General features: G+C 44.7%; 1 protein-coding gene across 2 annotated transcripts in view; it reads right to left on the bottom strand.

The window, feature by feature from the left end:
- CD164 (CD164 molecule) overlaps nucleotides 1–12,093 on the bottom strand; it is a 15,668-nt gene extending 3,575 nt beyond the window's left edge. Inside the window, exons 1-5 of one of the 2 annotated variants that reach the window (XM_073336989.1) lie at nucleotides 11,931–12,093; nucleotides 5,124–5,201; nucleotides 3,452–3,514; nucleotides 1,435–1,476; nucleotides 617–697 (exon numbers count right to left, since the gene is read on the bottom strand). In XM_073336989.1, coding sequence (XP_073193090.1) covers nucleotides 617–697; nucleotides 1,435–1,476; nucleotides 3,452–3,514; nucleotides 5,124–5,201; nucleotides 11,931–12,006 — 340 coding nt within the window. In that variant the 5' untranslated portion in view covers nucleotides 12,007–12,093. The remainder of the gene's footprint in view (nucleotides 1–616; nucleotides 698–1,434; nucleotides 1,477–3,451; nucleotides 3,515–5,123; nucleotides 5,202–11,930) is intronic. The other variant, XM_073336990.1, reaches the window with a different exon arrangement.
- Nucleotides 12,094–13,279: the final 1,186 nt, after the last annotated feature.

Consider the following 13,279-nt stretch of genomic DNA (forward strand, 5'->3'; position numbering starts at 1 on the left):
AAATGGATAGGCTTTTAAAAACTACCTCCCCCTTTTGAATATATTTCATTAGGTGGTATAATTTCAAGATCTAGCCTTTTAAGTTGGCTCCTATTGTTGTTGCCCAACACATGTTAGTGCAGTGTTTCTCTACAACTGGTCCATTGATCAGCACCAGTCCCTGAAATCTCCTCAACACAGTTTAGGAAGGAGCAAGCCAGTCCCTGGTATTAAAAAGATTGAGAAACACTGCATTAGAGTATTTTACCTTAACCCAGGGTGTCGGGAGTGCAATATTTTAACTCAGTCACCGGACTTCACAAGTTCCTCTCGTGAAGCTATTCTTAACATAGCTGAAATGAAGCCAAACTATTAATTTAGCCAATTCACTTATTTTGAAATTTCACTGAGCAGTGTTTGTTACTGTCAAGGCAACATCTCACAACTGATATTCCACCCTGATAAAAGGTGATTGTGGCATGCAAGATCATGACTTTCTGGCATACCTGCTGTTACTATTCTTCACTACTTCCTGTCACCTAAGTAACATTTTTATTTCCAAATAAGCTTTTTCAAATAGGAAGACTTAATTTTTTTTTTAAAAACTTAAACTGTGACAATAAAAGAAAAAAGTTACCTGGTGTACTGACTGTTGAGAGAACTGGAGTACTTGAAGCAGCAGATGAAGCAGCAGGTGAAGTTGCACTGGTGATGTTAGCTGTTTTGTAGAGAAACGTCTGTACATTTTGAACTTGGAAGTATCACTTTTGTAAGTTCTATTTTTGTAATTGCTTCAGTTTTTATAGGTTATCATCTCACTCAAGCAAGAACAAGCACCCTTAAAAATGCAGACTATGTACACATAGAATAGAGGTACTTATGCTGTGAAGTTAAGTAAATTTTTTATAGACAAATTTGTGAGCTGTTACTACATGTATATTTAAAATTTAAGTCTTGCTGCAGTATAGTTACCTGAATACTTAAGGCTCTCAAGCTATTATAAATGGATTTAGTTCATTAGACAGTATAGTTCTTTATTGTGTGTGGAGCACCAACATAACTGTGATATTTGAAACATCTAAAATATTTGAGACAACTCCCTCAGCTAGAAATCTGTTTCACTTACACAGTAGAACTTTAGTTTTATGAGCACTAATCTTACGAATAAGCAGTTATATGGACCAAATTTCCTGACTGGGGAAAAAAAGTGAGTCACAACAAAAATGATGTAGATGAAGAACAAGTTGACTTCCCTTCATATTCCCATGTCTTCAATCACTGGCAATTCCTTTGTAGTGGTTTGTAGGACAAGACAGTTGTGCATTGTACCTACTTAACTGAGATGTTCAATTTTATTCCCAATTAGTTTGTAAAACAAGGGTTCTACCAAAGTTTGCTTAAAGTTATCTTACTTAGCCCAGTATCAGTTCATTACAGCAAATATTTCTTTTTTACCTGTGGTAGCATTAGCAGCTGTGGTAGCAGCAGTAGATGAATCTGTGGAATTGTGTGTAAAAAATAAAAACTTACAAGATTGTAACAAACATAAAACAGACTCCCATTTAAGGATAGTAAAATGCTTAATGGATTATGAAGGCTATTGTGAAGTAGCAAAAAGATTGGAAGAGAGTTCACTGCACTAGAGTAACACTAAACTGTGGGAGCAGAATACCTCAAGCAAACAAAATTGAGACACGCATATAGTGTAATTCAAGCCAGAAACAGACTAACAGAGGCCAAGCCTGGACTCTCACCACAAAGCTCAGCACAAGTGTTATGGAACGTTCCAACCAGCTACCGCAGACTCTGAAGAGTTGCTGTGGCTAACTGGTGGGTGCACACCCAGGCTTTGGATCTGGAAACTGGGCAGGATATGTAAGATTTAGGCATCCAGTTCCCCTTTGTGTCTTCAAAAGTCTTCCCATAACAGTTCAAGTTCAATTTGGAGCGAGATTCCACAAGCAGGTATGCATTTGCTCTGGCTTGCTGGGTGATTAAAATATATATTGAAAGGTGGGACATCTTCAGTGGTCCAAAAGGCTGAGTTTAAATAAAGCTCTCCTTCCAGTGAGTACCAGAAAGTAAAACCTGAGCATACAGTCTAAGAAGCTGTTAGAACTTTTAAAAAAGAATTTGGTTAATAAAAGCAGTTTGCTATATATGTTCTAAGTACTGATGACAATGCATGTTATTTGGGGCAGCAGATTCATTAAGATTCCTTTCTAAAGGGGGCCCCTACCAAATTCCCAGGATACAATCTAACAGCTCTTGGATATGCAGGAGTCAAGTAATACTTGGTATAATGGGAGAAACAGGATCACTGCAAACCTAATAGGAACCGATTGGAGTTCTACTACTCATTTGACATTGTCATGTTAAACTGCCAGTTAAGTGCTGTTTTACTAGAAAGTGGTTTACTAAAAAGTGGCATTCTGGGGTTCCATATTCACCTTAGTGACTCCAGGGCAAATGCAATCAGTTTACAAAGAGGTTTTTCTAATTGCTAGTCCCTAAAACAATCTGAAATTAGAAGTGAAGTACAACGTTTTAGTCCTGGGTATTTTTAGTAAAAGTCACAGACAGGTCACAGGCTGTAAACAAATCTTCATGGCCCAAGAACCATCCATGACTTTTACTAAAAATACCAGTGAATAGAACTGGTGTGTCTGTGTGTGCGGCTGCCCAGGGCCCCCGTGGGTGCTGGAGGGGGGTTTGGCAGGGCCAGCACGCTCCCTACCTGGCCCATGCTTATCCTCCCGCCACCCCAGTACAGCTTGGGTGTGGGAGGGGCATAGGACAGGGTGAAGCAGGCTCTGGGTAGTGTTTACCTGGGGGTCTCCCTGGAAGCTGCAACATCCCCCTCACTCAGCTGCTAGGCAGAGGCATGGTCAGGCAGCTCTGCATACTACCTCTGCCTGAAGGCACCTCCCTGCAGCTCCCATTGGGTGTGGTTCCTGGCCAATGGGAGCTGCAAAGCTAGCATTCTGGGCCTAGGCAGCTCACAGAGCTGCATGGCCATTCCTCCACCTAGCAGCTGAGCAAGGGGGATGTTGCTGCTTCTGGGGAGACCCCCACGTAAGTGCTGCCCAGAACCCACCTCACCCCATCCCATGCCCCAACCCCCCCCCACACACCCAAACTCTGCTGTTGGGGGGTGGCCCAACTTGGATTTTTTTTTTTTTTTTTAAGTGAAGTAAGCTCCTTAAAAGGCAACAATGTGTACGGTGTTAGCATACAAGAAAGCATATTTTACTCTTATAAATGTAAATCTAGGTTTAACTGGACAATTCTCTTAAAGCTTACATACTATACAGATTTATACAATTGGGGCTTATACAACTGATACAAGGTAGGTTAGTGGAGGCTGGTAACTACAGCGCTGGAAGTTGTAAAGAATAGGAAGACTGTCTCAAATAGAGGACTCTTAATGCAGTCTTTTCCAAGTTAACTTAAACAATATCCAGATACTTACAAAAACACTCTGAAATGGTAGTACAGTTAAGTCTTGTTGCATTTTCACAAGAAAAGTTTGATCCTGTCCAAAAAAAAGTGATATCAAGGAGCGGTAGGAAAAGGTATTTTTATATTGACAATTTCTCAGAAATGAATATTATGCTTTATCAATTACAAATTATGTTATCTCATAAAACGTCTTAATGTTCTATGGGGGGATTCCCTGGGGATGTCAGTCTCTTGGCTATTAGAATTAAGACGATTTCAATGGACAAGATTTAATACACGTGAATGTGTTCCACCATTAATGACATTAAGTATGTTTTTGTAAAGCAAAAGTGAACAGTAACATTAACTCACATAAGCACTGTAAGCAATCCCTGTAATACCTCTTGAAACATATTCTACTTACAGATACCTGCTTATGTACCATTTTGAAAAAGGTATGTGGATATAAACAGTCAGACAAGTTTAAATAAAACATTAAAAGCACCATTTAGTTTACTGTTACTATGTTTGAAAAAAAACTAGGGCAAAAATACTCCAGGCCCAGTTCTGTGATACTGCACAATGACTTCCACCAAGAATAAATGGAAGTTGTGCGATATATCTAAAGCAGAATTTAACCTCCAATTTAAGAGGAATTCATATTTATCTGTTTTGATCAAACAGACAATCCATATTTACATAGCAATTTAGTGTTAATGTAACCTGTTGAGAAGTTTCAAGACATTTAGCACACTTATTTGTCCTTATTTAGCACACTTATTTGTCTCAAACAGGCTGTCCACAATGCTTCAAATTTTGTCAGAAAATTCTGGAAAGAGACTACATATACTGAATTTGTAGTGGAAAGAACCTTTTGAGAGCAACCCAAAACTGGGCTGGTAATGTTTGAGACTTGCTTTCCATTAACTATGGAGAGAGATCCTCCATAAGACCTTACATGGGTAGTCTACATAACCATGTATTATCCCATCACCACTACCCTCATTTCCTCCTCTTGTTCTAATTGTTTCATCCACTTCTGTGTTGCATGTTTAGAATCTAAACTCATTGGGGAGGGACTGTCTTAACACAATGTTTGATCAGTGCCCAGAACAATGGGATCCTAATTCTGATTATGCCTTCTGGGCACAATATAAAGAAATAGGCTAACTTACATAAAAGGATTGTCTACTGCCCAGTCTTCTCTTGGGGCACTTGAGATCAGGACTAGATTTAACAGTTCTGTGGGATAATCTCAAAAGGGACTGCAATGTTGGAATGCTTGTCAACTTTAACACGTCAAGGTCCATCCATAACCTCCTTACCAGCAAGACAAAGTAACTAGTTTACTGTCTTTTGAGAAGTCTGCTGCACAGTTAGTAGCTAAGATTTTCTATGGTGCTTCAGGTACTTTGGTTAGCGGGCCTTTAAAAATTCTGTATTTATTTGTATTTTGGGCATAATATTCAGCTGCCTCTGGGTAAGAATTTAAGATTAGTTTAACTTTCATGTCTAAGTGTTTGTAGTTTGTGTCCATTTCTGTTTTGGGATCTTAACAGTTTAGAACAATTTTAAGATAGTGTTGCTTTTCACTATGTTATCCACCAAAACAGAGTTACCATCCATCACCCCTTGTAAATGTTTGTGAAATCAGACCCAAAGACATATCTAGTTATTGAATATTAGTTTTTCCAGATGTTTACCTTGGCACTGACTCCACTTGCATTTTGGAATAGCGCTATTAACACAGTCACTGCAGGTTTTAAGATCTGCACAGCTGGCTGAAAGAAGGAAAACATTTAATTATGGGCCAGTTTATCATTATCAGAAGAGCAACTCTCTCAAAGATAACGGGATTAGTTTTCTAGCATTTTTAAAAATCACAGATCTCAGTTTTCTTATTAGCACCTATGAATTGAGGACCTCCATAACACCCTCAAAAGTGTTTACATATGAACTGAATCAACTCCCCAAAGCATCTTTATTTTCAGATAAGAAGCTGTAGCACAGAGAAGTGACATGCCTAAAATCACAAATCCCTGGCACAGAACCCAGATCTGTCAACACCTAGTCTTGCGGTCAACCCATAGGATTATCTTTTTTCCTCAAGTATTGTTAGTGACTCCAACTACACATGTATTAGGCTCAAATAGATTCAAATGCACTTTACTCCTGGTCAACAATACTATTGCTATTCCAATGCTATGCCCCAGAAATGCCAATTATACCTTATGTAGTGGTCTCCAAATATATTTATTAAAGCTCATAAGCATCTAAATAGAGAACAAAAATGTACAAGAGCAAAAAGAACTAAGGGTATGCCTATACAGCAAATAAAAATCCACAGCAGGGTCATTGCAGTGGATTTGGATTCACAGGGCTGGGGCTGCTTCACTGCTATGTAGATGTGTGGGCTCAGGACTCTAGGATCCTGCGAGGTGGGAGGGTCCCAGAGCTCAGGCTCCAGCTGAGCCCAGAAGTCTACACAGCAGAGAAACAGCCCTAAAGCCTGAGCCCGAGCCAGCTGGTATGGCCCAGCCAGGGGTTTTTCTTTGATGTGTAGACGTACCCTAAGTCTGCCAACAAGACTTCAGAGGAGTATTTTGAACTCTCCTGAAAAATGATCCCTCACTCTCACAGATCTTGGGAGACACACCAGTCCTCGCTTACAGACAGCAACCTGAACCTGAAGCAACCCCAACCTGAAGCAAATACTCTCCAGCAACCATACAACAAAAACACTAACCCAGGAACCTATCCTTGCAACAAAGCCCGATGCCAACTCTGTCCACATATTTATTCAAGGGACACCATCATAGGACCTAATCACATTAGCCACACCGTCAGGGGCTCATTCACCTGCACATCTACCAATGTGATATATGCCATCATGTGCCAGCAATGCCCCTCTGCTATGTACACTGGCCAAACCGGACAGTCTCTACGCAAAAAAATAAATGGACACAAATCTGACATCAAGAATCATAACATTCAAAAACCGGTAGGAGAACACTTCAACCTCTCTGGCCACTCAGTAAAAGATTTAAGGGTGGCAATTTTGCAACAGAAAAGCTTCAAAAACAGACTCCAACGAGAAACTGCTGAGCTTGAATTAATATGCAAACTAGATACCATTAACTTGGGTTTGAATAGAGACTGGGAGTGGCTGGGTCATTACATATATTGAATCTATTTCCCCAAATTAAGTATCCTCTCACCTTCTTGTCAACTGTCTAAATGGGCCATCTTGATTATCACTACAAAAGTTTCTTTCCCTCCTGCTGATAATAGCTCAACTAATTAGCCTCTCACAGTTTGTAATGGCAACTTCCAACTTATCTGTATCTTCTTACTCTATGTTCCATTCTATGTATCCGATGAAGTGGGCTGTAGCCCACGAAAGCTTATGCTCTAATAAATTTGTTAGTCTCTAAGGTGCCACAAGTACTCCTGTTCTTTTTAACAGAAAATAAGAGTCAGTTAAAGACTTATGGGATAAAGCAACAAAACGGAATTAGTTAATGCTGGCCTAATTGGTATAAGCCCTCATTTGTTACAATTGTACCAAAAGAGCGTGGACATTTAAGCACATACAAGTAGCTGATAAAACAAGTATTAAAATTTGACTTTTCCATACTCTAGAACTCTATCATGGCTCCTGAAGTGGACAAGTACTATACAATGCTATAGAGAACAACAGTCTAAGCATTAATAGGAATAATTGCAACTAGACCTGACAGCTGTGGATGGTAAGAGATGAAAACGTCCCTCAGGGTTCAAATGCCAAGGTTACTACATTGCAGAACTGGAAATCCTGAATACCAAGACTGATCTTTCCTTTCTGCTTAGCATGCATCTTCACTCATATGGGGTCTGTTACTAGTAGTTGGAGATAGTGGGGAGCAAAGATACTAGGTAACTGAAAACCAGGAATGGCTTATAGGACAGAGTCCACCCACTCTTACTGGGTTTCTCAACAGGTGTGACCTGATACTTCTGTTTTTGTAAATAGAGAGTCAGCTTGTCTAACTTCACCCTGCTTATTTTTTGGAATACTAAGATCTCTTAAGGTATATAGCATATGCAATGCTTGACTAAAAGTGATGTACTGTTTTTCTTGGAGAAACTAACGGCTTCTCCACCTGAGAGTGAACACATCTTTTAATGCTGAATCAGAAGTCCAGTTGTAATTAGAGATTATCCTTAGACTGGAACCAGACCAGAAATGTCCCGTCACTTGGATATGCACCCATGTCCTATGTTGCTCATGTCTATCAAGATGTCAGTCAGCAATGGTTTCCACATTAAAGTATGCCACAGATACTACTGAGATCAAATCATCCAGCCTCTGAAGCTGAATCTGAGCAGACATCTGCTGACTCAGATAAATCCTCTGCCAGACTTCAAATGTACTGGATCCTGTCCTAGAACAAGAAAGCTTAGAGCCGAGCTTTGTCTTACAGCCCCAAGATACCTGCAGACATCACTCTTGAAAAGGCAGCTCTTGCCACCATATAAATTAAAGGTAATTTATTACTTGAAGTCAAGGCATTCACCTGGCCTGAGTGACCTTTCACATTTCCTTGTGAAGAGACTTAGTCACACTAAGCCATCTGCACGGACATTTGGCAACGTAGACCTGGAAATCCACATTTTGAGGTGAAAGTATAGACTGGTAAATCCTTCAGCCACATGAAGGCTGCAGCAATGAAGCTCGGGATTCTAGGGTCTTGAATTCAGCCCTTTCTTCTGGATAAGGCTGCCTCAGAATTATGAGAGGGGTGTCTTACTCAAAGACATTGTTGCCTATTTCTCCACTTTCCAGGAAAAAGGGTTCCTTACACCTTTTCATCTTTACCAGCTCAACACCACAATGTGAGGACACACCAATCCTATTCACATAGGAAAGCTGGTCCAGTTACCCATCAATGACTGTCACAATTCCTAGAGAGGCATGGATCCAAAAAAATCAGTTCAGTCTGCAGGTTCTCCTCTTCTGTAGAGATTGTGACAAAGTTCCTCCTCTGTCTTAGTGGGTCCTGCGCTTATTGGTGGATTTGCTTACCTCAGAGGTTCACAGCAGCCCTCAGTTTGGCCACTTCGTGGCTCAAATCTGCTGTTCACTCAGTTAGCCTCATCACTGGCCAGCATAGGGAAAAGGAAGAAGAACAATCCCCGCAGTCTCTGCTGATCCACCTAGTGGATCGGGGAACAGGCCAGAGACCTTCCCCTCTGATGGAAGCCACAGTCCAGGTCAATTCCTCTGGTATCAAGTAGAGAGTTGGGGGGGATGGAGGGAACCTGGGCCCACCCTCTACTCCAGGTTCCAGCCCAGGGCCCTGTGGATTGCAGCTGTCTACAGTGGCTCCTGTAACAGCTGCATGACAGCTACAAGTCCCTGGGCTAGTTCCCCATGGCCGCCTCCCAACACCTTCTTTATTCTCACCACAGGACCTTCCTCCTGATGTCTGATAATGCTTGAACTTCTCAGTCTTCCAGTAGTACGCCTTCTCACTCAGCTCCTTGCACACACACCACAAACTGAAGTGAGCTCCTTTTTAAACCCAGGTGCCCTGACTAGCCTGCCTGTCTTAACTGATTCTAGCAGCTTCTTGATTGGCTGCAGGTGTTCTAATCAGCCTGCCTTAATTGTTTCCAGAAAGTTCCTGATTGTTCTGGAACCTTCACCTTACCCAGGGAAAAGGGACCTACTTAACCTGGGGCTAATATATCTGCCTTCTATCACTCTCCTGTAGCCATCTCGCCTGACCCTGTCACAAGATGTATATGGCTAATGACTATACCCTGAATAGAATCAGAATAGCACTCATCTTCAGATACTTCGCCTTAATGCCACACAAATAGCTTGGCACAGCACTTCAATGGAGATGGCAGGACAGAAGTTGCTGCCAAAATAAGGCATCTGAGAACAGCTTTGTTGAGGTTCTCGGTGCAGACAGCATTCTCTTTAGACTACACCATCTTTTTGTTCTGTTTGTACATTGCTTATCAGATAGGGACCCAGTCCATGACCAGGGGTTTCAGACGCCACTGTAGTACAAATATTGGAATAATAAAGTTGTGTCTGCCTGACCACTGTGGTACAAGTATACCACTGCATCATCTCAAAAATGGAACTGTCAACTTTGACCCTGAACCTGAATGACTGGAATAATTCAGTCAGAACGAGTCAGATCTTCAGATGCCATCCCAGGTTTCACAAGAGTTCTCTAAAAGGTTTCACTTTGGGGCTCCATGAAGTCAAAAGCAGCAATGAACTCCACAGAGCCTCTTGATTTCAATGCTTCTGCAGAGAAAGCTTCTCATCTCAAGAGGAACCGAAGCTCAGTACTATAGACTTAACTGACAAAAACTGCAAGTTCATAAGGTGCTGCTGACCTGCTTACATGACACAACTGGAGTAGATAATGCTACAGTGGTTTCAGCCACTCTTCAGTTTGAGGAGTGACTGGAAACTGCTCCTCTATCAAAACTGTTCACTTAAAGTCCCACATGGATTTACCCTGTCCTCTTATGCTGAAGAGGATGATGCACATCATATCAGGACACAGAATTACTGGCAGAAGTAATACAAAAATACCAAATATATGAACAGTCAATATGATTTTACCATATTAATGACTCATGTCCAGTCTCATTTTGTTTCAAACAAAGCTATAATGGCTTTTAAACATTTGACTGTATAAACAGCACTAATTTTGTCCATGTGATTACACATGCTGTACTTGGATCTACTACATTTAACTATTTATAAATAGAAGTCATGATATTTTTATTATGATCTTTTAAATACATTAAGTACTGAAATTCTCACCCATAGACATCTCTGCCTTATATTTCCCTAAATCTGATGTACCAAAACCAGTATTGAAGTGATTAAAAACATGGTAATCTAGTGGATTAAGCATAGGATTAGCAATAGTGAGCCTTGGTTTCTAATGCCACTGAATTCATGTGAGGCTTTGACAAATCACTTCCCCCACAGGCAAGTACTAATATTTACCTTTCGTACAAGGTCATTCTGAGAATGAATGTTTAAACGAAATATTGGATAGGACAATCTTCAAGTAATTATAGTTAAGGCTACAATTTTGTTAGGGATAATTTTAGGTAAAAGTCAGGGACAGGTCATGGGCAATAAACACAAAATCACAGAAGCCTGTCCTGATTTTTACTAAAAACATCCCTGACAAAATGGGGAGGGAGGAGGGCCCAGCACCCCGCCCCCCACGCCCACTTCAGAGGCTGGGAACTGCAGGAACCCCCATTGCCCAGTGGCTGGGAGAGGCGGGTGTCTCCCGCTGCCCACAGTGGCAGAAGAGCTGCAGGGGGAGGCCCTCCTGCCCCTGAGCAGCTCTGGGGTACCTCTGCTGTCGCCAGCTGCAAAGCTGTGCCTCCCCCTCCTCCTGTTCGTGGCCATTGAGCAGCTCTCGGGTCCCTCTGCCACTGGCAGCCGCGAGGTGGCCCTGGCTGTGCACAGCAGCTGAGCCACTGCAGGGGGGACCCCTGCCAGCAGCAGTGACTAGGCAGCTCAGGGGTCACCACTGATGGCAGGTCGATCAGTTGCAGGGGCTCCCGCCACCCACAGCTTCTGGGCAGAGGCTGTGGGGTCCCCCGCTGCCAGCAGCCGCTAGCCAAACCCCTGACATAATCTTAGCCTTAATTATAGTGATGCATTTCCTTGATGTAGGGAGTGCCAATTAACACTTACATAAATAAATACTATATAACAACATTAAGTTATCTAGAAACATGCAATAAACTATTGTAGATTTGAGTACCTGGCTATCAAAAACTCCAGCGTGACAGTTTATTCTCCTGACTACTCAAGAACAGGATCTGTAGCTGGTTACTCAGTTTTGCTGCGCTATTTCCTCCCAGTGGTCTTTGCACTTTTTTATACCAACTATAAATCACGGCTTCGGGAGGCAGATCTGGGCATTTACTGCCCTGGGTTAATCAAATCTGTTAAGTGGCTCTGCTTGTCCTCCTCCTGCCGTAGCAGGGGGAGCAAATGCTGCAAGCGGCGATTAACACCAGCAAGCTGCGCTTTCGGGAACTGGATCCAACACCAGAGTAAAAAAAGCTGAGTGCGCGTGCAACGGAGCCGGCTGCCGCCGAGTCTCCTGGGCAGCGCGCCGCGGGGGGGGGGGGGGGGGGGCAGCGCAGGGCATTGGGGAATCACGGCGACAGAGGCGAGCTTAGGGAGACGCCCCCCAGCCCGTGTAGCTGCGCCGGTCACCCAGGGCCCCCCGCACTGGGGCGCTCCGGCTGCACTGGGCCCTGTCAGCGCCCGGCCCGGGGACGCGCTTCCCACCCCGCCTCACCCCGGCCTGGGAAGGCGCGAACTCCTGCTGGGCGCCGGGGCATGGGCCCGCCGCAGCGCTCGACTCGCGGGGTGGGGGGCGGGTGACCCCCGCCGCTTACAACCCCCGGCCCCAGGAGGAGCCGCCCCAGGCTCGCCGCGGCACCCCCAGCTCCCGCCTCACCTGCCGCCGCCGCCGCCCACCACAGCAGCAGGGCCAAGCAAGCCGTGGCGAGCAGGACCCTCGGCGTCCGGCCCATAGCTCGGTGTCTGGCTGACGGGGCGACTCCGAACCCTCCGCGACCAGCCCCAACGACGCTCGCTCTGCAGCTCCGAGCCCAGCTACGTCACGTGAGCAAGTGGGAGGGGCGTGGCGCTGACCTCTTACGTAGCAGTGACTGGCCCCGCCCTCGCTCAGGATTCGGTGCGTCCATTCGCGGCTCCTCACCCTCCACCCCTCGAGTACATGGACCAGTCCCCCAGCCGAGCACCAGGGCGGGGGCAGAACACGCCCCCTCGGCACGTGACCGCATCCCGTGATGGCCGTCCCGCCCTCGCTCAGGCGCTCCCACGCCGCTCTAGCCTCCGCGCGCCACTGCCGGGGGCTGGTGAGAGGGTGGGACAAGCCCTGACCCGCCCCACCCCCGCGCGCTGCGCGGAGCGGGCGGGGCTGGGGGAGGGAGTGGGCGGCGAGGTGGAGGCGCTGGCTGCCGGGTCCAGCCTGTCAATGTGAGGAGCCCCCAGTACGCTCCGAGCACGGGGGCCGTAGAGCCAGTGGAGCAGGAGAAGGGCGGGGAGGGGGGCAGCTGAGGCTCCGCAGAATCCACCTGCGCCCCCCTTTTAGCGCCACGTTGTGCACAGACTTACACCGTGTTCAGCCCATTAACGTCCGCGGGAGCTGCAGGGGTGTGAACGAGCGTAGGCCTTGGCTTTTGTCCGCTGGCGCCGCTCACACCTCTCCACGTACCTAGCTGAACACCTGTCCAGAGTGCAGGCGCTAACCCACCCCAGGCTGCATCGTTCCAAGGTTTGTTCTCTCACCGCCATCATTCGTCGTAAGAATGCCAGGGACCAGCTCCCCTTAGGCCCATCCTCCCACGGTGGAGCAGGGAATGCCTTGCAACACTCTAGTGAGGGTCAGGGCTCATATCTATAACAGGTATAGGAACTATTCAGAGGCAGTTTCGTAAAATAAGTATTTAAAAAACTAATAAGAAAAGGAGTACTTGTGGCACCTTAGAGACTAACCAATTTATTAGAGCATAAGCTTTCGTGAGCTACAGCTCACTTCCTGAGGAGCTGAGGAAGTGAGCTGTAGCTCACGAAAGCTTATGCTCTAATAAATTGGTTAGTCTCTAAGGTGCCACAAGTACTCCTTTTCTTTTTGTGAATACAGACTAACACGGCTGTTACTCTGAAACCTAAAAAACTAATGTACACAATGCATCCCCCCCCCCTGCCATGTGAGATTTGGAAAACAGACAGGAAACCTCTTAAAATAAGGCTGCCACTCCATTACTTGTCAGTTTGACT

The sequence above is a fragment of the Lepidochelys kempii genome, chromosome 3 (genome assembly GCF_965140285.1).
Source record: "Lepidochelys kempii isolate rLepKem1 chromosome 3, rLepKem1.hap1, whole genome shotgun sequence".
NCBI lineage: Eukaryota > Metazoa > Chordata > Testudines > Cheloniidae > Lepidochelys > Lepidochelys kempii.